Here is a 26,552-nt window from a genome sequence, read left to right on the forward strand (position 1 = left end):
ATTTTTAAGATCCGGATGGGGATCCGGATAGTAAAATTTTTAAAGTGATTCTTCACCATTGAGTGATATGCCCAATCAGGTGGAGGAGTGCTCTCTACTGAGTGCCGTTCTAGCTTGCATTTGCTGTAGGTTTTTTGCTTCTTTTTTGGTCATGGATCATATACTTTAATGAAAATATTGGCCGGATGAATTCCTAACTTTACTTGAGGAAAAGGGATGAGGGAAGTAATGCAGAATTTTTACACAAATTTCAGAGGCAAGGGAGGGCTATATTCCCAAAAAGCTCCAATGGTGGATCCACGCCCGATATAAAAAGTGAAAACCTTTCTGTGCTCAATATAATGGTCAAGTACAATAAAATTGCATACATTCACAAAGCATACCATGACCATCAGACAATGCGATGACATTTTATATATATTTTTTATCAGTACATCATTTTCATGATACAAAGAGCACCCACATCACCATGACAGTGAAATACATTTGGCATACAAAACACATTTAGAATTCTTTATATACAGTTGCATGACAATGAGCACGGAAAATATTAAAATAGGAAACACTTTGCACAAAAGTACACCGACGTCATTAAAAAGTGTTGGTAATATGGATGGCTTTGTAAACATTTATTCAATTGTTGATTTTTACAAGTGTATAATTCGATGCACGAAGGTCATTGTGAAGCCAATGTCAAAATCTGATCACACCATTATGTATTGGGTGTTTTCTTCTTAAACTGCAACATAATTATTTATATAACTCGCAGAGAGTTAAATTAATGTTCTGTTTTTTAAATAAATATAAAAAAGATAAATTGTGGATGTGCATGAAAGTTCAACCAGTAAGAATTTTTTTCTTGAAGCAGGGGCCCTGACATTTAATATATTCCGATCTTAGGAGCGGTCTGGTGTTGGTGGTGTTGGTTCAGGCCTGGTGTTGGCTTAGCGGTTAGGGTGCCGGCTTGGGATCCTGCGATCCTGGGTTCGAATCCCGGTCGATCGCTGAATTAACACCAGGGGGGTTGACTCAGCCTGTCATCCTTCCGAGGTCGTGCAAATTGAGTACCTGTTCACTGGTAATTCCCTGTGTGTCGCAAGAGGCGACTAACAGGGTTGGCGGCAGGAAGGGCATCCGGCCATAAAACATTGCTTCAAAAAGGGGGACCAAGGTGCCCAAAAAAGGGCAACCCCTGCTCTGCGGGGAAAAATGGCCTCTAAAAGTGGTTCTTCGGAGCGGTCAAAAAACCGTTTTTTACGCAGAACCTGGTAATATTTGCCAACCTGTTGGCTTTGTTCTGACAACAGCTGAGGGTACGAGGAACGCAATGCATATCGAAAAAGATCAGACGCTGCGTCACATGACTGGTTTAACAAAACTGCATGCTTCCTTCAAAAATTCAACAAGGAACGAGTGTCGCATGACAGATCGGCGGCGTTTCATGTTGTCATATGAGAATCCAAAATGCAGTGAAAACGAGCATTGGTTCGTGGCCGATGCCAACAGTCCATTCTCATGAGCATTCTTCCGCTGCCCGAATACGCGCAAATTTGATTGGACCGACGCGTGAAGTCACACATTTATCAACAACATATCACCGATTATAAATCTTCACCAAACGGATACAATAACTGTCACAACTGTGGAAAAGCTAGCATGGTAAGAGCAAGTAGGAAAAGAGAGTCAAATCCAACTACAAAGATGAAGACAAACTGCCACAAACTCCAACGGACTGCTCATCTACCTATATGACCACACATAACGTACCTTGAGAAGGTCAAGAACTGAATGGGACCCACACGCACTTGCGCAAAGTTGATAAAGATGGTCACAAACCAATAATATGAAAGAAACTGAACGTCAGACATAACACTGTTGCCTAATTATTTAATAATGATTTTAGATTAACTGAAAAAAACAACTAATACCTTTCCCTATAGCTAGAGATTTATTGTGTATTTCAAATTGATTTGAGATTTAGCACCTGGGTACCAGGTACCTGGCTAACCCCCACTCTAGCAGGGAAAATGGCCTTAAAATGCATGTTGTTGTTTGTTGTTGTCACCTGGGTACCAAGCCTTATTGCATTGCCTTCAATGGTGTCGATTCAAATGCCCTGGCTGTTCAGTGGAAACATGTTGACACCTGTGATGGATTGACAACCTGTCCAGGATAGTTCTCGGCCAAGGAAGTATTCACGACTTGTCATGAGCATCCCGATGATTCGTAAAGATGAAGGGCCTCGACCACCGCCAGCCGCGAACCCGTAGACGAGCGGGATTTACAAGGATCAGCCGAGTTGACAGTAAATGTTCACCACCATATCAGGTCATCACCCATCCAAAGCCAAGACCTTTTCTACACCCGTTAAACCACCGCAATCCCTCAAAATTTTGCCTATCTTGTCCACCGCTTGCGTTCTCCCATGCCCATCATCGTTACCTGCATCCCTTGCTTGTCTGTCCCCATCTACCTTCTTCCTCCGCTCTGCTACTGACGTTTCCCCTGTCTCCTGCTGTTCTCTTTGTTCCGTGTGTCCTGATCTATAATGTGTCCAAGGTCTTCCATGAGCCTAGACCTTGTACAGAAAAAAAAAAAAATCTGAAATCTTTTCAGATTGGTGTCTAATAACTCTTGGAAAAGAAAATGTTAAATTGATATCTAGGACAGAAACACAAGGTTTACTGGATGTGCAAAAGTCCCCCAAAAAATAAAATTGACCAGACAAAGGCTCACCCAAACACGAAGATCAAGAAGACCCAGTTTCATTGGGCATTCATCTCCACGACAGATGTCAACAGTAACGGACAACAACTCAGAGTTAAAACACGAGTAAGTGATGAAACTAATTCAAGATTTCCATCAAGATTGGCAACAACAACAACGCAAAAACCCAATCGATTGCTTTTACAAAGGGTGGATTATGTTGCGACAGGCAGTCGATCGATTAAACAAAGGTTTAAATTGCACACAGAGTTACATAACCTGATGGTTGCAGGAATGTTTTTTGTACTTTTGTACAAGTTTGTTGGCAGAATGCGCTTCCCTGAAGCATGCCGGTTGTGACATGCACAAGGTTGCTTATCCTTTCACAGTAATTTTCTGAAATGGACACGATTTTTGTCTTTATTTTATGGCCATTGGCAAAAAATATATATAAAAAGAGAATTAAAACATTGCACCGTAATATCAATTTCAAGAGAACATTGAGCGCAGTTATTTATCGTCCTTCATTATTTTGATATCTTTTTGAGGAAAAACGTCTTTATTTAATTTTAATTCTCGATATGTTTTTGTCGGAGTCGTATTATTTGTACCTTCTATGCCAGCAATCGATGTTTTGTCTACAATGTCCAAGTGCACCTTTCAAAACGAGTAGGCCACTGCGCGCCATGAAATTCCGATTTCCTCCCATGATGTACGGGGCACGGTTCGGGGGCGCAGTCACACTTCTAGAGACGAAATGCAAGCACCGGATCAAATGAACGACTTCATCTTGGTCAAATCGGCATTCAATTCGATGGAGGGGAATGTAATCTTTGTATTACATTCGGAAACAATGCGCATCACAACCGAGTTTCTGTAACCATGTTTTGTGGCAAAGGGAAATTGATAATTATACATATAATATGTACCCACTTTATCACAATAATCAACAGCAAGACAAAGAAAAACTCTCTTCCTTGGTGTGAATGAAACAATTTCAAAGCCAAATGTCAAATGAGACATTTTGGACACCACTCTCTATATGATGACATGTGGACAAAATATAATCACAGGAAGAAGCAATCTGACAAACTATTATCACTTTCGAACACCAAGTTGTACCAAATTGTGTACAAGTAGTAAATTAAAAACAGAGTGAGGTGAGCAATGCCAAGGTGATGACTAGTTAGCTTCAATGTGTGTATGAGAGGTATAACACACACAAACACACACACACGGATGTGCCACACGACACGCGCACACACACACACACACACACACACACACACACACACACACACACACACACACACACACACACACACATACATACACAAGGATGTGCACACACGTCAAACACACACATACACTTGCAACACACACTTACAAACGTGCGACACACACACACATACATGCGGCACACACACACACGTGCGACACACACACACACCCATACACATGCGACACATACACGTGATACATACACGCGATACACGCACGCACACACACACACACACACACACACACACACGCACATGCGACACACACACACACACACACACACACACACACACACACACACACACACACACACACACACACCCATACACGTGCAACACACACACACACACACACATACCCATACACGGGCAACACACAAACACATGTGGCACACACGCACCCATACACGTGCGACACACACATGCACACAAAGATGTGCATGCACGATACAAACACGCACAAAGATGTGCACACACGACACAACACACTCATACAAGTGCGACACACACACACACACACACACACACACACACACACACACACACGGATGTGCCACACGACACGCACACACACACACACGCACACACACACAAATACATACACAAGGATGTGCACACACGTCAAACACACATACACTTGCAACACACACTTACACACGTGCGACACACACACACACATACATGCGGCACACACACACACACGTGCGACACACACACACCCATACACATGCGACACATACACGCGATACATACACGCGATACACGCACGCACATACACACACACACGCACATGCGACACACACACACACACACACACACACACACACACACACACACCCATACACGTGCAACACACACACACACACACACACACACACACACACACACACACACACACACATACCCATACACGGGCAACACACAAACATGTGGCACACACGCACCCATACACGTGCGACACACACATGCACACAAAGATGTGCATGCACGATACAAACACGCACAAAGATGTGCACACACGACACAACACACTCATACAAGTGCGACACACACACGCACACAAACACACTCATACAAGTGCGACACACACACAATTTCCGTTAGAAGTACAGTCTTTGTGAATGCCATGAGAATCTCAACACAATGGATGCAGATAAAACTATCTGTCACAGTTTTCACATTATTAACGAGTGATGCTGAATAATTATCCTCAATATATGCTGCCTATCAAGTCGCTTGAGACTGTGCACCTTAATCATACCAGAACAAAGCCATGACTAAAAATGTACCTTTTATACTGTCTATAAAATCGTCACATTTGCTTACAACTTGAAATACGAAGAGCAAAATATATAATATTCCTGCTAAAATGGCCCAAAAAAACATTCCGCGAATCTTGATCGAGAGATTTGCAGAATGGCAAAGCAATAAAATGTCCTCAACAATGAAATGGCTGTTTGTAGTGACTGTTAAGAAACTTGAGATTTGCTCCCCGTAGATCTTTAACAAAGTTTTCTTGGAGGTCTTTTTGCAATTTCGCAGAAGTTTCAGGTTGCGGGCTTGACCTGAGACCATTTCCCCGCACCTCACAACTTCCCTGTGCGGCCCCTTCGTTCACGTGGTCCTCCATTAGTCCGCCATTGCATGCCCATGAGCTAGATATTGAATCCCAGTCATCAGGTAGTTTGAATTCTGAGGAATTCTGGCAAAGGCCTGGTTCAGCCTTACCAGCAAAGGACTCGCCTGCAGACTCCGGCCTGCCGCTGTCACAGTTGGCTGCCTTTTGTTCTTGGCAATTGGTATTTGTCAGAGGCTTCTGCAGATGATGGGCATCCAAGAGTTCCAAGATGAGATCGTACAGTGGAATCACCTTCTTGTGCTTGATACTCTTCAGATGCTCTATCCCTTTGTTACTGCATGGAAGGGGTGGATTAATATGCCAGAGAATTAGTGGACGTCAAATAAATATATCAACATTTGTATTCTTATGTCGAGTGAAAATTAATTATGGATATTTTAAACCTATTCAGACTGGAGGATTTAAAAAAATAAAAATTCATCCAAAGGCTTAAAATCCCATGTTTTTTTTTCCGGGTTTTTCGGGTTTCGGGTTTCGGGAGCTCAGCCAGAGTGACCATCGGGTTCTTGGTCACCTCTATTACCAAGGCCCTTCTCCCCCGATTGCTCATGTTTTGGGCTAGGCCCCTTAGTTCCAGTGAAGAGAATTTTTAACGCTACAGCATGCAATGACATTCTAGACAATTGTGTGCTTCCAACTGTGTGGCAACAGTTTGGGAAAGGCCCTTTCCTGTTTCAGCATGACAATCCCCCCGTGCACAAAGCGTAGTCCATACAGAAATGGTTTGTCGAGATCGGTGTGGAAGAACTTGACTGGCCTGCACAGAGCCTTGACGTCAACCCCATCGGACACCTTTGGGATGAATTGGAAAGCCGACTGCGAACCAAAGGCCTAATCGCCCAACATCAGTGCCTGACCTCACTAATGCTCAATCTTGGTTCAATCTTGGTTCAAAAGGCCAAACAGTTCAATCTTGGTTTCAACAGACCACAGAATCTTGTTTCTCACAGTCTGAGAGTCCTTTAGGTGCTTTTTTGCAAACTCCAAGCAGCTTTCATGTGTCTTTCACTGAGGAGAGGCTTCCGTCTGGCCACTCTGCCATAAAGCCCAGACCGGTGGAGTGTTGCATTGATGGTTGTCCTTCTGGAAGTTTCTCTACACATCTCATCTCCACACAGGATCTCTGGAGCTCAGCCAGAGTGACCATCGGGTTCTTGGTCACCTCTATTACCAAGGCCCTTCTCCCCCGATTGCTCAGTTTGGCCAGGCAGCCAGCTCTAGGAAGAGTCCTGGTTGTTCCAAACTTCTTCCATTTAAGAATCATGAAGGCCACGGTGCTCTTGGGAACCTTCAAGGCAGCAGAAATGTTTTTGTAGGCTTCCCCAGATCTGGGCCTCGCCACAATCATGTCTCTGAGCTCTGCAGGCAGTTCCTTCGACCTCATGGCTTGGTTTTTGCTCTGATATGCATTGTCAGTTGTGAGACCTTATATAGACAGGTGTGTGCCTTTCCAAATCATGTCCAATCAATTGAATTTACCACAGGTGGACTCCAATCAAGGTGTAGAAACATCTCAAAGATGATCAAGAGAAATGGGAGGCACCTGAGCTAAATTTCAAGTGTCATAGCAAAGGGTCTGAATACTTAGGTCAATGTGATATTTCAGTTTTTTTCTTTTTAATAAATTTGCAAAACTTTCTAAAATCCTGTTTTCTCTTTTTCATTATGGGGTATTGAGTGTAGATTGAGGGAAAAAATGAATTTAAACGATTTCAGCATAAGGCTGCAACATAACAAAATGTGACAATAGTGAAAGGGTCTGAATACTTTCTGAATGCACTGTATAATATATATATATATATATATATATATATATATATATATATATATATATATATATATATATATACATATATATGTAGATATGTATATAAAATATAAAAAAGTGACAGTTGTGGAGGGTTGAGGATTGCAAGGCAGTGGCAGAAGAGCATGTTACCACCCAGCACAAGCCTGTGTTTATGGTGAGGATGAAGAAAAGTGGGGAGGTTAAGAGCAGAGGCTGAAAGGGCATTAGGTGGGGGATGTGTCAGAGAAATGTAGCTGTGGAGTACAAGGAGAAGGTGAGGGCCAAGTATGAGCAACTCAATGAAGAAGCGGCAGGTTTGGAGAAGGAGTGAAAGAAGTATGGAAAGGTATTTAGGGGAATTGCAGAAGTGTTGTATGGAAGGACGTCAGGAAAGGGTGTATTGTCGAAGGATAGAAACCAGGTATGGGAGACGGAGGAAGTAGTGAAGGCAGTTGGTGAAAAGAAGGAGGTTTGGAAGAGGATAGAAAAGATCAAGGATAGAGGGAGGCAACTGTATGCGGAGTTGCTGCACCTGTATGGGCAGAAAAATAAAGCATCAAGGAGAGCTGTAGATAAGGCGAGGAATGATGAGGAAGAGGTGGTGTACAACAAGTTGGAAGAGGATGGTGGGAGGCAGATGGTTTATAAATTGGCTCGTGGCAGGGATGTGGATAGCAAGGACATGAAGGGGGGCGGTGATTAAAGATGGTGGCAGAAGGCTAGTGATAGAGAGGGGCACAGTATTGAAGGTATGGGAAGGATATTTCAAAAAGTTGTTGAATCAGGAAGGAAGCAATGGCGAGCTGGAGCTATCGAGTTATGTGGGGGGAAAAGTGGAGGTGGTGGAGATCATGGAAGAGGAAGTGTGGATGGCATTGATGAGGTGTGTATGGAGATGGTAATTGTAGCAGGATTAGTCAGATTCAGGTGGACGAAGAGGTTGTTGAATGTAGGTATGAGAGATAGGTCAATTCTGGAGGAATGGAGGACAGAGTTAATTGTGCCGATATGGAAGGGAAAGGGGATCAAGATCTGGGAAATAGGGGAAAGTTCAAGAAAGTTCAAGATGTTCAAGATCTGGGAAAGTACAGGGGCATTACACTCCATAGTCATGTCATGAAGGTAATGGAGAGGTTACTGGTATGGGGATGATAGATGGGATGTTCACGCTGAAATAGTGAAAGAGCTGGAGGAGAAGAGGTTGGAAGGTGCAAGATGAAATGGCTTTGGCATTTGTGGATCTGGAGAAGGCCTATGACACGTTCCTGATAGAGATGGTGATGGTGACACGGATAGATGGGGTGCCGGAAGCAGAAGTTAGGTTGTGGAAGGGATGTTTCCAGCTTGAACTCTGGACCCTAAGATCTCAAGCCAGCCACCTTAACCATTAAGGTTAATTAAACTTAACAAACACATTTGCTGTATAACATCATTGCTGAGTGAGAAAGAGGAAGTTAATTCAACTAAAACAACGAACAAACCAGGGCACACCTAATGTGGCGGATGTGGGACAGAAGCAATAAGAGATGAGCCATGCGCCGGCTTCGCTGTGCTGTGTCTCCTTCTCTGCGTCCAATCGTCATCATCAACACGTCAAGCACCTTTTCAACCATCTTGTGTATTGTGTCCATGCTTTCCAGGCCATCTGAGCAGTCCTCAAGGCAAATAAAGAGCATCACATCAAAGACTTGCCAACATATACCGGCTGATAGAGGACATTTTCTTCATTTTCTACAATAGTAGCATTATGACCGTCCCCTACCCTCTCCGCCAGACATCCTCCATTATGTTTACTCCTATCCCGATTATTCTCTTCCCACTTCTTCTCGCACTCTCCTACCTTATTTTATTTTCTCAATTACATTTTTTAACATCACTACACTTACACTGACACCCATCCTCCCCCCAACCCCACCTTCGTGCATATACAATAAATGGATGTTCTGTTATTGCAGTAAGATTAACAGAAGCACAGATTCAAATAGAGAAGACGACAAAGATCAAACAAAAAAATAAGGCAATTTAAGCTAGTTCTGCATAAATAATGTTATGATATGGAATATCCATCAATGACAAATGAGAGATAAAGTGTATGGGGGATGAGGGAGGAGTGTCTAAACTCTAAAGGTTTTATCACCACTGTGGAGATACAGTCACGTGAAAAAGTAAGTACACCCCATGTAAAGTTTTAACTTTTTCAACATATTTCAACGTACAGCTATTTGATCATCATTTCAACAATATTGATAGATAAAGGTGATATAATATAACAAATATCATAAAACAATTACATTTTGTAGTCCATTGTATATATAATTTAAATGAACATAAATGCAAATTTCACATGTGGAAAAAGTAAGTACACCCCTACATTTATCACTACTTCAAATACCTAAAATTAGAATGAGGTGCACCAGCTCAGGTGCAAATGATTAGAACATCGTCAGAGAGGATCTTGGAGGAACCTGTCTTATTTAAACCTCAGACATTTAGTTTGGTTTGCTCTTTGTTGTTGAAGTGTGTGGCGTCACCATGCCAAGATCAAAAGAGCTCTCTGAGGCCTTCGGAAAAAAGGTTATACATGCCTACGAGTCTGGGAAGGGATTTAAAAAGATCTCCAAACAATTTGAAATCAATTATTCGACTGTCCGGAAGATCATCCACAAGTGGAGAAGATTCCAAACAACTGCCAACTTGTTTAGACCAGGCCGCCCCAGCAAGTTCAGCCCGAGAGCAGACCGCAAGATGCTGAAAGAAGTCTCTAAGAACCCCAGAATGTCATCACGGGACCTACAGGTAGCTCTCGCCACTGTTGATGTCAAAGTGCACGAGTCTACCATTAGAAAGAGGCTGCACAAATTTGATCTACATCGGAGGTGTGCCAGGAGGAAACCTTTGCTGTCCAGAAAGAACATCAGGGCAAGACTAAAGTTTGCCAATGAACACCGAGGCAAAGACCAGCACTTCTGGAACAATGTGCTCTGGACAGATGAGTCAAAGGTGGAGCTATTTGGCCACAGTACCAGAAGACATGTTTGGCGAAAACCAAAGACAGCATTTGACCACAAGAACCTGATACCAACTGTAAAGCATGGTGGTGGAAATATTATCGTTTGGGACAGCTTTGCTGCATCAGGGCCTGGGCAGCTCACCATCATATAATCCACTATGAATTCTTCATTGTACCAGAGGGTGCTTGAGGATAATGTGAGGCCATCTGTCGGAAAGTTGAAGCTCAACCGAAGGTAGACCTTGCAACATGACAATGACCCTAAACATACCTGTAAATCCACCAAGGAATGGCTGAAAAGAAAGAAATGGAGGGTTCTGGAATGGCCAAGTCAAAGCCCGGATCTAAATCCCATCGAGATGTTGTGGGGGGATTTGAAATGAGCTGTGCATGCAAGAAAACCCTCAAACATCACACAGCTGAAATAATTCTGCTTGGAGGAGTGGGCAAAAATTTCTCCCAGTCGATGTCAGAGACTGGTAGACAGTTATAAGAAATGCCTACTTGAGGTTGTTTCTGCCAAAGGGGGCAATACCACCTATTAGAGCCAAGGGTGTACTTACTTTTTCCCTATGCGAAATTTGCATTTATGTTTATTTAAATTATACAATGGACTACAAAATGTAAATGTTTCATGATATTTGCTATGTTATATCACCTTTATCTTTCAATATTGTTGAAATGAAGATCAATTAGCTATATGTTGAAAAAGTCAAAACTTTACACGGGGTGTACTTACTTTTTCACGTGACTGTATGTTCCTGGACTACTTAAACTCGGCACAAATGTTAATCCTTACCTGCATAGTTTCATGCCAATGTCACACATTTTCTCCAGCAATATGTGTTTCTTGATGCCATTGGGATATGTTCTTATCACATCACACATGAACATCTTATTGGGATATGTTATGTTCTTACTGGGATATTGGGATATGTTGTTATTGGGATATTGGGATATGTATTGGGATATTCTTCGGCTCTGAAATATTTTATTGCAAGAACAGGAAGATACTTGTAGGATGCTTTTATAGGAATTCTGGTATGAGGGAAGACCATGAAAGAGGGATTTTGCGAATAATTCAGAAAGGCATGTGATAAGGGAAGAGTATTGATTATGGAGGATTTTGATTTGCCAAGAACATGGGAAAGGCAGAGCGGATGAGGATTTTCTATCTCTCGTCCAAGATTGCTTTTGAACCCAATTTGTAGAAAATCCCATGAGAGGGGTGCAGTGTTGGAAGACTTTTTAAAATTATGATCCCAATTTAGTGGAGGAAGTGGAGGTGGAAGGTCATGTGGTTACAAGTGACCACAACGTAGTAAGCGCAACTCTATGGTTGAGACGTGGAGTTTGGGATGGTCGTGCAAGGCGGTTAGATTTTAAGAAGGTTAACTTTAAGAGTATGAGAAGTGATTTGGGAACTTTAGATTTGGGTAAAGTTAATGAAGTGGGTGGTTTGCATTGGAGAAATGGCCTACCTTCAAGAAGCAGATGTGTAGAGTTCCAGTGAGGATCCCAGTGAAGGAGAAAAAGACCAGGGTGTTTGAGGAGGGAGGCATGTAATCTATAGTACAAGAGAGCCATTTGTGTGTCTGTCTGTGTGTGCGTGTCGCCATTTTTCCCAGAGATGGCCAAATGGATCTTCGTCAAATGTTGAGAGGTTCATCAGTGAGTGTTGTGGAGTGTTTTAGGCAAAAAAGTTTTTTTTTTTAAACTTGAATTTTCTTTTTAACCGCTCCTTTGTAGCTCCGTAGCTACGAGCCTAAGCCTTTGTAGCTATGTGAAAGGTAATATGAAATGATCCCCGACCCCATTCCATAGTGGGTATAGGGAAGTGTTTTAACCCCCCACAAAAATTTTTTAAATAAAAATATTAAATTTGATTTCTTCAAAATGTCAACAGTATTAGTACAACACCAGGAAGTGCCGGGTACCCTTGCTAGTTAAAGGTAAGCAGAAGGCGTTCATTAAATATAAAATAACAGAACTAGAGACCGACATATCAATATAGGAAAACACAGAGACTCGTTAAGAAAATAACTCAGCAGGCCAAAAGAGACTATGAAAAGGACAAAAGAAAAATATTGAGGTTTGGGCCGATTGAGGAATAGCATGGGAGAATTGGTGGACAAAGAGGGTGAGATAGCAGACTTATTAAATCGTATATTTACTTGTACATTTACACAGGAACAAACAGGGGAATTTCCAATTGCTGAGAGTATCAATCCAATTGCTGAGAGGATCTAGAACAATAATGAGGTGGTTCAGCAGGGAGGGACACAACAGCTTTTATAATATGTCGAAGAAGGTGTAGGGAAGTGAAGAAACAGCTAAAAAGATAATGGAGGATAACGCTCTAGCACCAGATAACATGAACATGCATCCAAGAGTATTGAGGGAAGTGCTGGAGCAGATAAGCGTGGGGTTATCAGATATCTTTAACAGTTTGCTGGAGCCAGGACAGGTACCAGAGGAATGGAGAGTAGCAAATATATTTTTTAAGAAAGGATCAAGAGAAGAGTTGGGGGAACTATAGACATGTTAGTTCGACTTCAGTTGTGGGAAAGGCATTGAAGACGTTAATTAAGGAAGGGATAGGGAAACATTTGGATAATTTCAAACTAATTAAAGGTAGTCAGCACGGATTTACTAAGGGGAGGTCATGTTTAACAAATTTATTGTAGTTCTATGATGCAATTTCTCACGAGGCGGATGAGGGAAATGCAGTGGATATCATGCATGTAGAATTGCAGACGACATTTGATAAGGTACCATACAGGAGGTTGTTGATGTTGTTGATTACCACCGGCCAGTTCTGCTCAAACAGGCCCATGGCGTGGAGATAGCCGATGGATCTCTTGGGAGCGACCCAGAGATCTCTCATATCTAAGATGTTGTGCTCTTGCCTTCGTGGAGCCAGGATGCCACAGTCATCCATAATCTGTCTTATTGTGTGTGATGACCTGGCAGAGGTTGCAGGTGCCCCCAGCGGTGTCGTCGAGTCTATGTTTGTACTGTAAAAAGTGTAGATGGGTTCCACAGTGGAAGCGTGAAAGGTGAACACGATCAGACCTGACGAGTAATTTCTCTGTGACAAAGAGGTTGTTAGCTAAGTTGAGGCTTTCCGAAGTAGCTGGTCGGGTAACTGACTCAATTGGAAACTTCCTTCGTGATAGGAAGAAAAGAGTGTCTGTGATTGGGAGGATATCTGGTTGGGAGGATGTAAGTAATGAGGTGCCTAAGGGATTCGTCCTAGAACCATTATTTTTTCAAGATTTACGTCAACGATTTGGACAGTGATTTAAGAGTCTGTTTTCTAAATTTACAGAAGACACAAAGCTTGGGGGTAAGGTAGATATTAGAGAGAGGTAGCAGAGGATCAATTGCAGGGGAAAGTCTCGATACTTTCCTAAATTGAGAGAAAGATTGCCAGATGCAATTTAACATAAAGAAATGTATGGTGCTGGGGATGGGTAAGAATAGTGAAGATAGCGATTACATGATGCATAGTGCAGTTTTGGATCGTGTCACACAGGAGAAGGATCTGAGAGTTGTAACAGGTACAGCAGTCAGGAGAGGGGGTAAGCAGACAGGACAGTGCCTGGGAGCTATTGGTAAGGCAAACAGGGTTTTAGCTTGTATTCGTGTGGTGATAAATTATAAATCAAAAGAGGTGGTTTTAACACTGTATTGCAATGTATTGAGGCCTCATCTAGAATATTGTGCGCAGTTTTGGTCACCACATGTGAGGAAGGACATAGCTGCCATAGAGATGGGTCAGCGCAGGGTCACTAGATTGTTTCCGGGCCTAGCTAGATGAAGCTATGAGGAGCAGCTGAAGGAGACAGGACTTTATACATTAGAAAGGAGGTGATTGCAAGGGGATTTGACTGCGATGTTTAAGAAAATGAAGGGTAGAGACAAAATAAATGCAGAAGAGCTTTTCAGCAGAATAGACAGTGATAGGATGAGTGGCCATTGCCTGAAAGTTAAGGAGAAGAGTGTAATAAGGCAGGGCCGGGTCTCACAGTCAAAGAGTAGTTCATGCATGGAATGGTCTCCCTGGAAAGGTAGTGGCAGCAGAAAGAGTAGATGGTTTTAAATTGGAATGAGATAGGTACCTAGATAAATTGGAAATAGAGGATTACAGGGATATTGGCAGGACCTGTGGAGTTATAGATAGCTTGAGTGTGACGGGGTGATGGTAACTGGTATAGCGCAGGCCTGATAGGCCCAAATGTCCTCCTCCTGTGCCAAGGTTCCTCGTTATTTCTTGTTGTTAAAATGATAGCAGCAGTACTTTTACTTGTGCTTATGCAATGACAATAACGGTATTTGCTTTTCTAATCGCTACTCTGTCATTCTATCATCGATGCATTGCCACGCTCACAGCGTTGCCAAATCTGGATATGGTAGAGTGTGCTCTAATCTTCTCATTCCAAACGTATCACTCCGTATGCATCTTGTGCTATGTGCATTGCGTAAAAATTGGCTTCACTGCAAGTTTTTCAAGATTTTTGAACGTCTAACTTTAATCATCCTGATAACATTTTAAAATACTGCACAAGCTCAGGATCTACAACATTTAGTGACAGTCCAGAACACAAGACACCCGAAGAATCTACAACATTGCTACAAAAGCTATGATTTAGCAATAAACTGCATATACTAGTTAAATTACCACCAGGAAGGAATTATCACCAAAGAGGCAGCAAGCTGACACCTGATGGTACAAGTAGTGTTCATGGCTATTTCTGTAGTTTCAGGCACAAGATGAGTGGCATTCATATCCAGACCCCTTATTTGAATTCTAGGGAAATATTTGCATTAAAAAGCAATACATTCACATATTCGCAGGATATGTGAATGGATTGTTTTTCCTTGCGCAATGTGGATGACTCATATCCACATAAGTCTTTGGCTCACAGACTGTTACTATAATGCACGGTATTTGACTATACAGTGCTTCTGCCGATTTTGAGAACTCTGGCTCTGGTAGTGGATTACTAATGAAACCTAAATTATCTAAATCTAAATTTTACTTTAATCTAAATTAATCTAAATAATTTAAATTAATTAATCTAAATTAATTAATCTTTAAATTAATCTAAATTTCTTCACTCGCACCGCAGGCAGGTTGGTGGTCTTTCTGTCTTCTACTGACTCCTCTCCGGCCTTGCTCCCCCAGCTCTCTCTGTGCTCTGTCCCCCCAATATTCCTACAGGTCGCACAAGATCTGCCAGCAACCCTCTTATGGTTAAACTGCCAAAATCTCGGCTCTCTGCTCACCTTCACTCTTTCATTCCCCTTTTCTCCCACCTCTGGAACAAACTCCCTCACTCTCTTCAATCCCACTCCTCCCTCCAGGTCTTTAAAACAGCTGTTCACCACCATCTCTTATCTTCCCCCATCCAAAACCTTGATCTTTTCTACCCCCGCTAATTCACCCCAGATCCACTTTTTTGAAATTCCAACTTCTTTCCTGGAAGTCCTTGCAGTGTCCATGTGTTTTATACCTCTCCCATCTCCCCCCAAGCCCTCTCCCTCCCACAGATCTCCCGATGTCTCTGCTCTCAAATGTTGTGTTTGTGTCCTTCCCCCTCTCTCCCCATCTTGTCTACCGCTTCCCTTATTATATGCTTTATGTTTCGGTTTGACTTTTTGTATGATTAATGTTAGCTCTTTCACGAGCCTCGATCTTGTACACATACAAAAAACAAACAAACAAACAAAAAAAAACAGTGGTAGAAACTGCAACATTGGGCTTAGGTATATTTGTCTGTATCCGAATGAAATTTGCCCCTTGTACTATGTATTTAAACCTCCTGTGTCATTTTTAAACAATGGGTAAAATCAACACATATTACTTTGGAGCTTAACGCGGGTTATTGCAAAAAAACTGCAGGTGGGAAGATGGTAGGTTAAAAGTGGGGGTGAACATTGCAGGCTGAAGTAACATTAATGAGGCAAACTAAATGGAGATGGTGCCTAACACCGTTATCTCTTAGTACAATACCGCCCCAGAAAGTGCTAACCTATACTGCTGTGTTGCAGCAGCGTGAGTAAATATACTAATTGCTGTACTCATTCTCATTCTATATATTTTTCCTTCTGAGCTCAAAGCTAAACTCATCTCAGCCCTCTGAGACTCACGTGAGCAATACTCACGCACTCAGCCTACCTTGGCATGAATACTTTACAGAAGCTTAATTAATATTCACCAATCAAGGAGCTGAGCTGCACTTTGCGATTAATATAAATTGTTCATTTTCTGCTTTGAGCCTGAGAATGGGAATTAATACAGTACATGTATGCTACGACCTAATGACAGACTTGGCATTTAATATGGAATTTTTTTTTTTCTTAACTTGGGTTTACTTTCTGAACTCAGTATATCAATCTGGTGAGTTTCTTTTACCCTTCGGTGATGTCTTTGTTGAAAGAACCATGTCACTGATTGTCTTTCGCAGCAAGAAGTCAATAACAGGATTATATCACAGGTGGCGTGACAAAATGTAAGGACAGGTACATTTGACGATTGGCTTCACAGTCGGGTATACAAGGGTTGTTGCGTTCTGTATTAGTGGAAAACAACTGCTGCACATCTACAAAAGTTATTGCCGCTTCCTCTGGAGATGGTCCGTCAACTTGACAATGCTGTTTGTCATGGAGTGGTGGCTTTACGAAATTCTGGCATGAAACAGCGTGCTATTGCTCGGCAGTATGGCATCACTCAAGGTCAGGTGTCAAAGATCCTGAAACGAAATACTCAGAGGGGTGTCCCTACTCCAATACCGAGGCCAGGACGTCCACGCAGAACCACAAGGAGAGATGATCGCCAGCTGCACCGGTTAGTCTGCAATGGCCGTACCAAGTCAGCTAATCGGCTTAGGGCTGAGTGGCAGCAACTGACAAATGTGCCTGTATCCAGAAGGCTAGTCAACCAACGACTGGTTCAAGCAGGCTATCGTGCCAGGCGTCCCCTGAGAAAGCCACGCTTGACCAGACAACACAGCCAGCGCCGATTGCAGTGGGCCAGAGAGCACCGTCAATGGCAGCCAGGACACTGGAATCACGTGACCTTCAGTGACGAGTATAGATTTCTGGTCTATTGTCAAGATGGCCGCGTCCGAGTGCACAGACAAGTGCATGAAGCCCACAACACAGATTGTATAGTGCCAAGAGTCCAAGCTGGAGGTAGTGGGGTGACCGTTTGGGCTGCTTTTCATGCAGGGGGCAAAACTGACCTGGTTGTTCTGAATGGAAACCTGAACCAGTTCAAGTACAGGGTCATTCTGGAAGAAACATTGCTTCCATTTGCTCGTGCAGCCTTTTGAGGAAACTTTGTCTTCCAAGATGACAATGCACGGCCTCATCGTGCTCGCATGATCCAACACTTTCTTGCTGACCGTGGTGTCGAGCATATGGAGTGGCCTGCCATGTCCCCGGATATGAATCCGATAGAGAACTTGTGGGCAGAATTAACGCGTCAAATCGACAACTTGGACCAGCAGCCTACCTCTGTGCGTGAATTGCAACAGGCTATTGTCACTGCATGGCAAGCGATTCCTGTCCAAACCTTGGCAAATCTCGTGAACAGCATGCCTCGACGTGTATGTGCTCTCCTGAATGCTCGTGGGGGTTACACGAAGTACTGAACTGTAATTTTACTGTCCGTAATCCCAGTCATAATTTAGCTTTTGTTTTTGTTGAAAATTTTTGTGGCTAATGTGCAAAATAAAGAGACACTTCTGGAAAACGTACAGAAGTTTAACACAGTACTGTCCGTGAATTGAGTTCGCTTTCAGTTTACATCACTTTCAAGGATCAATTTATTTGCTTCGAAATGTCAAATGTGGTTTTTGTTTCTTTTAAAGGTCACATTAACAAAATCTAGAATAATTTGAACATAATTCCAATGAACTTTTGGTTCTAAGTCATCTTGAAAAGTAAGTTCACCCCCACAAAAAAAATATTCCATATTAAATGCCAAGTCTGTAAATTCATTCAGAAAGTCTCTGCATAACTAAAAAAAATAAAAAAATACATTGAACAAATCAAACTTATCGGAAATTTCATAGAACACAGTATTCCTCAAATCAAACCTACCAACAATTCAACAGAACATTCCTCAATCAAACCTACCAACAATTAAACAGAATGCTCCTCAAATCAAACCTACCAACAATTCAACAGAACATTCCTCAATCAAACCTAACAACAATTAAACAGAATGCTCCTCAAATCAAACCTACCAACAATTCAACAGAACATTCCTCAATCAAACCTACCAACAATTAAACAGAACATTCCTCAATCAAACCTACCATCAATTAAACAGAACATTCCTCAAATCAAACCTACCAACAATTCAACAGAACATTCCTCAATCAAACCTAACAACAATTAAACAGAATGCTCCTCAAATCAAACCTACCAACAATTCAACAGAACATTCCTCAATCAAACCTACCAACAATTCAACAGAACATTCCTCAATCAAACCTACCATCAATTAAACAGAACATTCCTCAAATCAAACCTAACAACAATTAAACAGAATGCTCCTCAAATCAAACCTACCAACAATTCAACAGAACATTCCTCAATCAAACCTACCAACAATTAAACAGAACATTCCTCAAATCAAACCTACCAACAATTCAACAGAACATTCCTCAATCAAACCTACCATCAATTAAACAGAATGCTCCTCAAATCAAACCTACCAACATTTCAACAGAACATTCCTCAATGAAACCTACCAACAATTAAACAGAACATTCCTCAAATCAAACCTACCAACAATTCAACAGAACATTCCTCAATCAAACCTACCATCAATTAAACAGAACATTCCTCAAATCAAACCTACCAACAATTCAACAGAACATTCCTCAATCAAACCTAACAACAATTAAACAGAATGCTCCTCAAATCAAACCTACCAACAATTCAACAGAACATTCCTCAATCAAACCTACCAACAATTCAACAGAACATTCCTCAATCAAACCTACCATCAATTAAACAGAACATTCCTCAAATCAAACCTAACAACAATTAAACAGAACATTCCTCAAATCAAACCTACCAACAATTCAACAGAACATTCCTCAATCAAACCTACCAACAATTAAACAGAATGCTCCTCAAATCAAACCTATCAACATTTCAACAGAACATTCCTCAATGAAACCTACCAACAATTAAACAGAATATAAATCAATCAAACCAACCAACAATTCAATTGAACATTCCTCAATCAAACCAACCAACAATTCAACAGAACATTCCTCAAATCAAACCTAACAACAATTAAACAGAATGCTCCTCAAATCAAACCTACCAACAATTCAACAGAACATTCCTCAAATCAAACCTAACAACAATTAAACAGAATGCTCCTCAAATCAAACCTATCAACATTTCAACAGAACATTCCTCAATGAAACCTACCAACAATTAAACAGAATATAAATCAATCAAACCAACCAACAATTCAATAGAACATTCCTCAATCAAACCTACCAACAATTCAATAGAACATTCCTCAATCAAACCTACCAACAATTCAACAGAACATTCCTCAATCAAACCTACCAACAATTCAACAGAACATTCCTCAAATCAAACCTACCAACAATTCAATGGAACATTCCTCAATCAAACCTACCAACAATTCAACAGAACATTCCTCAATCAAACCTACCAACAATTCAACAGAACATTCCTCAAATCAAACCTACCAACAATTCAACAGAACATTCCTCAATCAAACCTACCATCAATTCAACAGAACATTCCTCAAATCAAACCTACCAACAATTCAACAGAACATTCCTCAATCAAACCTACCAACAATTCAACAGAACATTCCTCAAATCAAACCTACCAACAATTCAATAGAACATTCCTCAATCAAACCTACCAACAATTCAACAGAACATTCCTCAATCAAACCTACCAACAATTCAACAGAACATTCCTCAAATCAAACCTACCAACAATTCAACAGAACATTCCTCAATCAAACCTACCATCAATTAAACAGAATGCTCCTCAAATCAAACCTACCAACATTTCAACAGAACATTCCTCAATGAAACCTACCAACAATTAAACAGAACATTCCTCAAATCAAACCTACCAACAATTCAACAGAACATTCCTCAATCAAACCTACCATCAATTAAACAGAATGCTCCTCAAATCAAACCTACCAACAATTCAACAGAACATTCCTCAATCAAACCTACCAACAATTAAACAGAACATTCCTCAAATCAAACCTACCAACAATTCAACAGAACATTCCTCAATCAAACCAACCATCAATTAAACAGAATGCTCCTCAAATCAAACCTACCAACATTTCAACAGAACATTCCTCAATGAAACCTACCAACAATTAAACAGAACATTCCTCAAATCAAACCTACCAACAATTCAACAGAACATTCCTCAATCAAACCTACCAACAATTAAACAGAACATTCCTCAAATCAAACCTACCAACAATTCAACAGAACATTCCTCAATCAAACCTACCAACAATTAAACAGAACATTCCTCAAATCAAACCTACCAACAATTCAACAGAACATTCCTCAATCAAACCTAACAACAATTAAACAGAATGCTCCTCAAATCAAACCTACCAACATTTCAACAGAACATTCCTCAATCAAACCTACCAACAATTAAACAGAACATTCCTCAAATCAAACCTACCAACAATTCAACAGAACATTCCTCAATCAAACCTACCAACAATTAAACAGAACATTCCTCAAATCAAACCTACCAACAATTCAACAGAACATTCCTCAATCAAACCTAACAACAATTAAACAGAATGCTCCTCAAATCAAACGTACCAACAATTCAACAGAACATTCCTCAATCAAACCTACCAACAATTAAACAGAACATTCCTCAAATCAAACCTACCAACAATTCAACAGAACATTCCTCAATCAAACCTACCATCAATTAAACAGAATGCTCCTCAAATCAAACCTACCAACATTTCAACAGAACATTCCTCAATGAAACCTACCAACAATTAAACAGAACATTCCTCAAATCAAACGTACCAACAATTCAACAGAACATTCCTCAATCAAACCTACCAACAATTAAACAGAATGCTCCTCAAATCAAACCTATCAACATTTCAACAGAACATTCCTCAATGAAACCTACCAACAATTCAACAGAATATAAATCAATCAAACCAACCAACAATTCAATAGAACATTCCTCAATCAAACCAACCAACAATTCAATAGAACATTCCTCAATCAAACCTACCAACAATTCAATAGAACATTCCTCAATCAAACCTACCAACAATTCAACAGAACATCCCTCAAATGAAACCTCCCAATAATTCAATGGAACATTCCTCAATCAAACCTACCATCAATTAAACAGAACATTCCTCAATCAAACCTACCAACAATTCAACAGAACATTCCTCAATCAAACCTACCAACAATTAAACAGAACATTCCTCAAATCAAACCTACCAACAATTCAACAGAACATTCCTCAATCAAACCTACCATCAATTAAACAGAATGCTCCTCAAATCAAACCTACCAACATTTCAACAGAACATTCCTCAATGAAACCTACCAACAATTAAACAGAACATTCCTCAAATCAAACCTACCAACAATTCAACAGAACATTCCTCAATCAAACCTACCAACAATTCAACAGAACATTCCTCAATCAAACCTACCATCAATTAAACAGAATGCTCCTCAAATCAAACCTACCAACATTTCAACAGAACATTCCTCAATCAAACCTACCATCAATTAAACAGAATGCTCCTCAAATCAAACCTACCAACATTTCAACAGAACATTCCTCAATGAAACCTACCAACAATTAAACAGAACATTCCTCAATCAAACCTACCATCAATTAAACAGAATGCTCCTCAAATCAAACCTACCAACAATTCAACAGAACATTCCTCAATCAAACCTACCATCAATTAAACAGAATGCTCCTCAAATCAAACCTACCAACATTTCAACAGAACATTCCTCAATGAAACCTACCAACAATTAAACAGAACATTCCTCAAATCAAACGTACCAACAATTCAACAGAACATTCCACAATCAAACCTACCAACAATTAAACAGAACATTCCTCAAATCAAACGTACCAACAATTCAACAGAACATTCCACAATCAAACCTACCAACAATTAAACAGAATGCTCCTCAAATCAAACCTATCAACATTTCAACAGAACATTCCTCAATGAAACCTACCAACAATTCAACAGAATATAAATCAATCAAACCAACCAACAATTCAATAGAACATTCCTCAATCAAACCGACCAACAATTCAACAGAACATCCCTCAAATGAAACCTCCCAATAATTCAATGGAACATTCCTCAATCAAACCTACCAACAATTCAACAGAACATTCCTCAATCAAACCTACCAACAATTCAACAGAATATAAATCAATCAAACCAATCAACAATTCAACAGAATGCTCCTCAAATCAAAGCTATTATCGCTCAGACAGCCTCTGTTAACACGGGCCGTCTGCACTGGGATATTTTATCCCGCGAAAAGCTGAATGGTTTCTATCCAAACTGCGTTCAATTAAATTATACCTTTACCCTTCCCAAAAGTTACCCAAATGAACCAAATTTGGTGGTGGGATGCATGGGAAGCAAAAGGATGGAAAACGGTTCTTAACTTAAAAAGGGTTTATTTATAATGGGTACGAGGAGAAAGGTGGACGGAACGTGCAAAACTGAACAAACAAGCTAGATCCAGATCCGGATCTTCACCAAAATTGAATCGTTTCTTCCTTGTCACACACACAACCTGTTCAACAAGTTTCGTCCAAATCCATCGACAAGTTTTGAGATATCCTGCTATGTATAGTTTTTGGTCCTATCTCCCAATGGTGAACAATCACTTTAAAAATTCTAGTAGCCGGATCCGATCCCAGATCTTCACCAAAATCGAATCATTTCGTCCATGTCACATACGCTACATCACTGCCAAATTTCGTCTGAATCAGTCCAAAACTTTTTGAGATCTTTTGTTCACAAACAAACAGCCAAACAGACAGACAGGGATGAAAACATAACCTCCATCCATCTTTGGTGGCGGAGGTAATCAAGCAATTCAACAAACAAAAATATGGATGTGGGGACAGACAAACATACAGACAAAGATTAACAAATAACAATCCTGATCCTGCTCAGCGCCACAGACCACACTATTATGAAACAATGGGGTAAGTAGGCGAGTACTTCCCAATGACACAATGAGTGGTGTGCAGGGCAATGGTGCAGCTCTGGAACAGGAATGCTACAGGAGTGATGCAGTGAATGTGAGGGATTGTGAAGCAGCATCCACGTTTCCAGAGTGCAGTCCTCCCTATCCCAATGACAAAGCACAGCGGAAGAAGAAGAGAGCCGGAGACAAAGAGAGGATGAGAGAGAAGCTCTTTGTCCAACGGGTATAACTACCCCTATGTCTGCATATGGATCTACAAACCCAGCCGTCATGGACTCTTAGTACTTTTATATGGAGCCTCTCCACAGCTCTAGCCACCCTCCGTACCCTAGGATCGCCATCACCTGCGGCGGGTCCCAAGATTGGCTGCCTGAGGCTTGTGGGAGGTACCATCCTCCAGGCTGTCTCACCCATTGGGTGGACCCCAATAAAAATAAGTATATCCCCTCTTCCAGGCCCTATAGTGCATCTCGCCACCAATAATTGTAATGCACCAGCCAGACAGATCGCGATTCGTCGTACTGAAGCGTGAAGTGGTCCTTTTGAAGCGTGAAGCAAACAGTGCCTTGTTCCCGAAAGTTCTCACCTAATTAAAGGTAGTCAGCACGGATTTACTAAGGGGAGGTCATGTCTAACAAATTTATTGTAGTTCTATGATGCAATTTATGACTAGGCGGATGAGGGAAATGAAGTGAATGTCATGTATGTAGAATTTCAGAAGGCATTCGATAAGGTACCACACAGGAGTTTGGTGATGTTGTTTTTTAGCCCCAGTCAGTTCTCACTAACAGGAGGTTTTTATGCATACAACCTTCGAGCTATTCTGTCTATAAATTACATATGCTGCCTCCTCAGTGTCATGTGTAACACGACAACATAATCTGACAGGTCCCTGGTTCATGGCAATCTAATCTACTCAAAACATATGGTCCATGTTACACTTACCACAGTCTAGGTATAGATCCCCCCTTCCACATAACATAACACAATCAACAATTTAACAGAATGTTCCTCAAATATAACCTATTGAAGGAGCTCGGGCTCCCACGTCGATCGGAAGAATGGACGCGACAAAAAGCTGGAATTCGTCCGAGTTGCTTTATTCAAACAAAACACTCAGGTACTCTGAAAAGCCCGTTTATCGGGCAGCAATATATATACACACATTATCCCGGAGCGTTTGCCCAGGAAAGGCGAGAGGGGGCGTGGCCGAGCGTCCTGGCTGCGGCCTGGCAAGTTGAGGGCGAGCCTGCCCGGGCATGCCCCGGCGTCCCGACCGAGGCCTGGCAAGTTGAGCGCGGGCCTGCCCGGGCGTCCTGGACGAGCCCGGCATGGTGATCGCTCCGCGTCCTTGATAGGTGCAAGGCGATTGTGAAAACCCAGCGGTAGCCGCTACACACGTCCCCCCAGAATCGACTTGCACCGGCAGGGTCAATTTGAGGGGGGTCCTGATGACCCGGCCGAAGCGACCCCTGGCGGGTCGTGGGGGGGGGGGGGGTCCGGTGTGGTGGTGGGCGGTCGAGTGGGGGGCACCGTGGACGGGGGGCAGCCTCGCCGCGGCGGAAGGGCCACCCGTGGTGGTTGGTCGACGTCCACGTGCACCGGCTTGAGGCGGTCCACCGCAATCCGGTCCGACCTGCCGCCGATGTCGATGACAAACGACTTGTCGTCCCGTCGCAGGACCCGGAAGGGCCCGTCGTACAGCGGCCGGAGTGGCCCCCGATGTGCGTCGTGACGCACAAAAACATACTCCGCTGTGCGAAGTGCTGGGGGGACGTAGGACTGGGGGTCACCGTGGTGGGATGTTGGCACGGGGACAAACCGTCGGGCAGCCTCCTGGAGGTCCGAGCGCTGGTGAGCTGCGGACCAGGGACTGGTAGCGTCGGGCACGAATTCACCCGGGACGCGTAGCGCCGGGCCGTAGACAAGCTCGGCGGTGGATGCCTGGAGGTCCTCTTTGGGGGCCGTGCGGAGGCCCAAAAGGACCCACGGCAGCCGGTCGGCCCAACCGCCGTCTTGAAGGCCGGCCATGAGCGCGGCCTTCATGGAGCGGTGGAATCGCTCGCACAACCCGTTCGCTTGGGGGTGGAAGCCGTAGTATGGTGGAGCTTGACCCCCAGGTTGCGGGCGACCACGCCCCACAGCTCGGAGGTGAACTGTGGTCCGCGGTCTGACGAGATGTCCGCCGGTGCGCCGAAGAGGGCGACCCAGGTGGCGATGAAAGCCTGCGCCACATCGGCGGTGGTGGTGGAGACGAGGGGAACGGCCTCCGGCCACCTGGTGGTCCTGTCCAGCATGGTGAGCATGTGTGTGAACCCCTGTGACGGGGGGAGGGGGCCCACCAGATCCACGTTGACGTGGTCGAAACGTCGTTCGGGCACGGTGAAAGGTGCCAGCGGGGCCTGGGTGTGTCGGTGGACCTTGGCCCGTTGGCAGGTTGTGCGGGTGCTGGTCCAATCGCGGACGTCCCGACGAAGGCCGTGCCAGACGAATCGCGCCGACACCAGGTTCTGGGAAGCTTTCCGGCCCGGGTGGGAAAGGCCGTGGAGGGAGGCGAAGATGCGGCGTTGCCAGGTGATGGGCACGATGGGGCGAGGCTGGCCTTGGGAGACGTCGCAGAGCAGGACAGTGTCCGCGAAGGGGATGTCGGCCAGGCGGAGGCCCGTGTCCACCGCCCGGAGGGCTTGCACCGTGGTGTCGGTGGTTTGGTCCGCCGCCATATGCGCGAAGTCCACGCCCAGGTGGACCGCGTTCGCGCTGGCCCGGGAAAGACAGTCGGCCACGGCGTTGTTTTTGCCGGCGACGTGCCGGATGTCCATGGTAAACTCCG

General features: G+C 42.8%; 1 protein-coding gene across 1 annotated transcript in view; it reads right to left on the reverse strand.

Annotated features, from left to right (window-relative positions):
• Positions 1-396: 396 nt before the first annotated feature.
• Positions 397-26,552, reverse strand: part of LOC137436933 (estrogen receptor beta) — a 276,557-nt gene continuing 250,401 nt past the window's right edge. The window contains exons 7-8 of the mRNA XM_068131172.2: positions 8,906-9,059; positions 397-5,899 (exon numbers count right to left, since the gene is read on the reverse strand). Of these exons, the coding sequence (XP_067987273.2) occupies positions 5,425-5,899; positions 8,906-9,059 (629 nt within the window). The 3' untranslated portion in view covers positions 397-5,424. The remainder of the gene's footprint in view (positions 5,900-8,905; positions 9,060-26,552) is intronic.

This window comes from Myxine glutinosa, chromosome 11 (genome assembly GCF_964187855.1).
Source record: "Myxine glutinosa chromosome 11, kmMyxGlut1.1, whole genome shotgun sequence".
Taxonomy (NCBI): Eukaryota; Metazoa; Chordata; class Myxini; order Myxiniformes; family Myxinidae; genus Myxine; species Myxine glutinosa.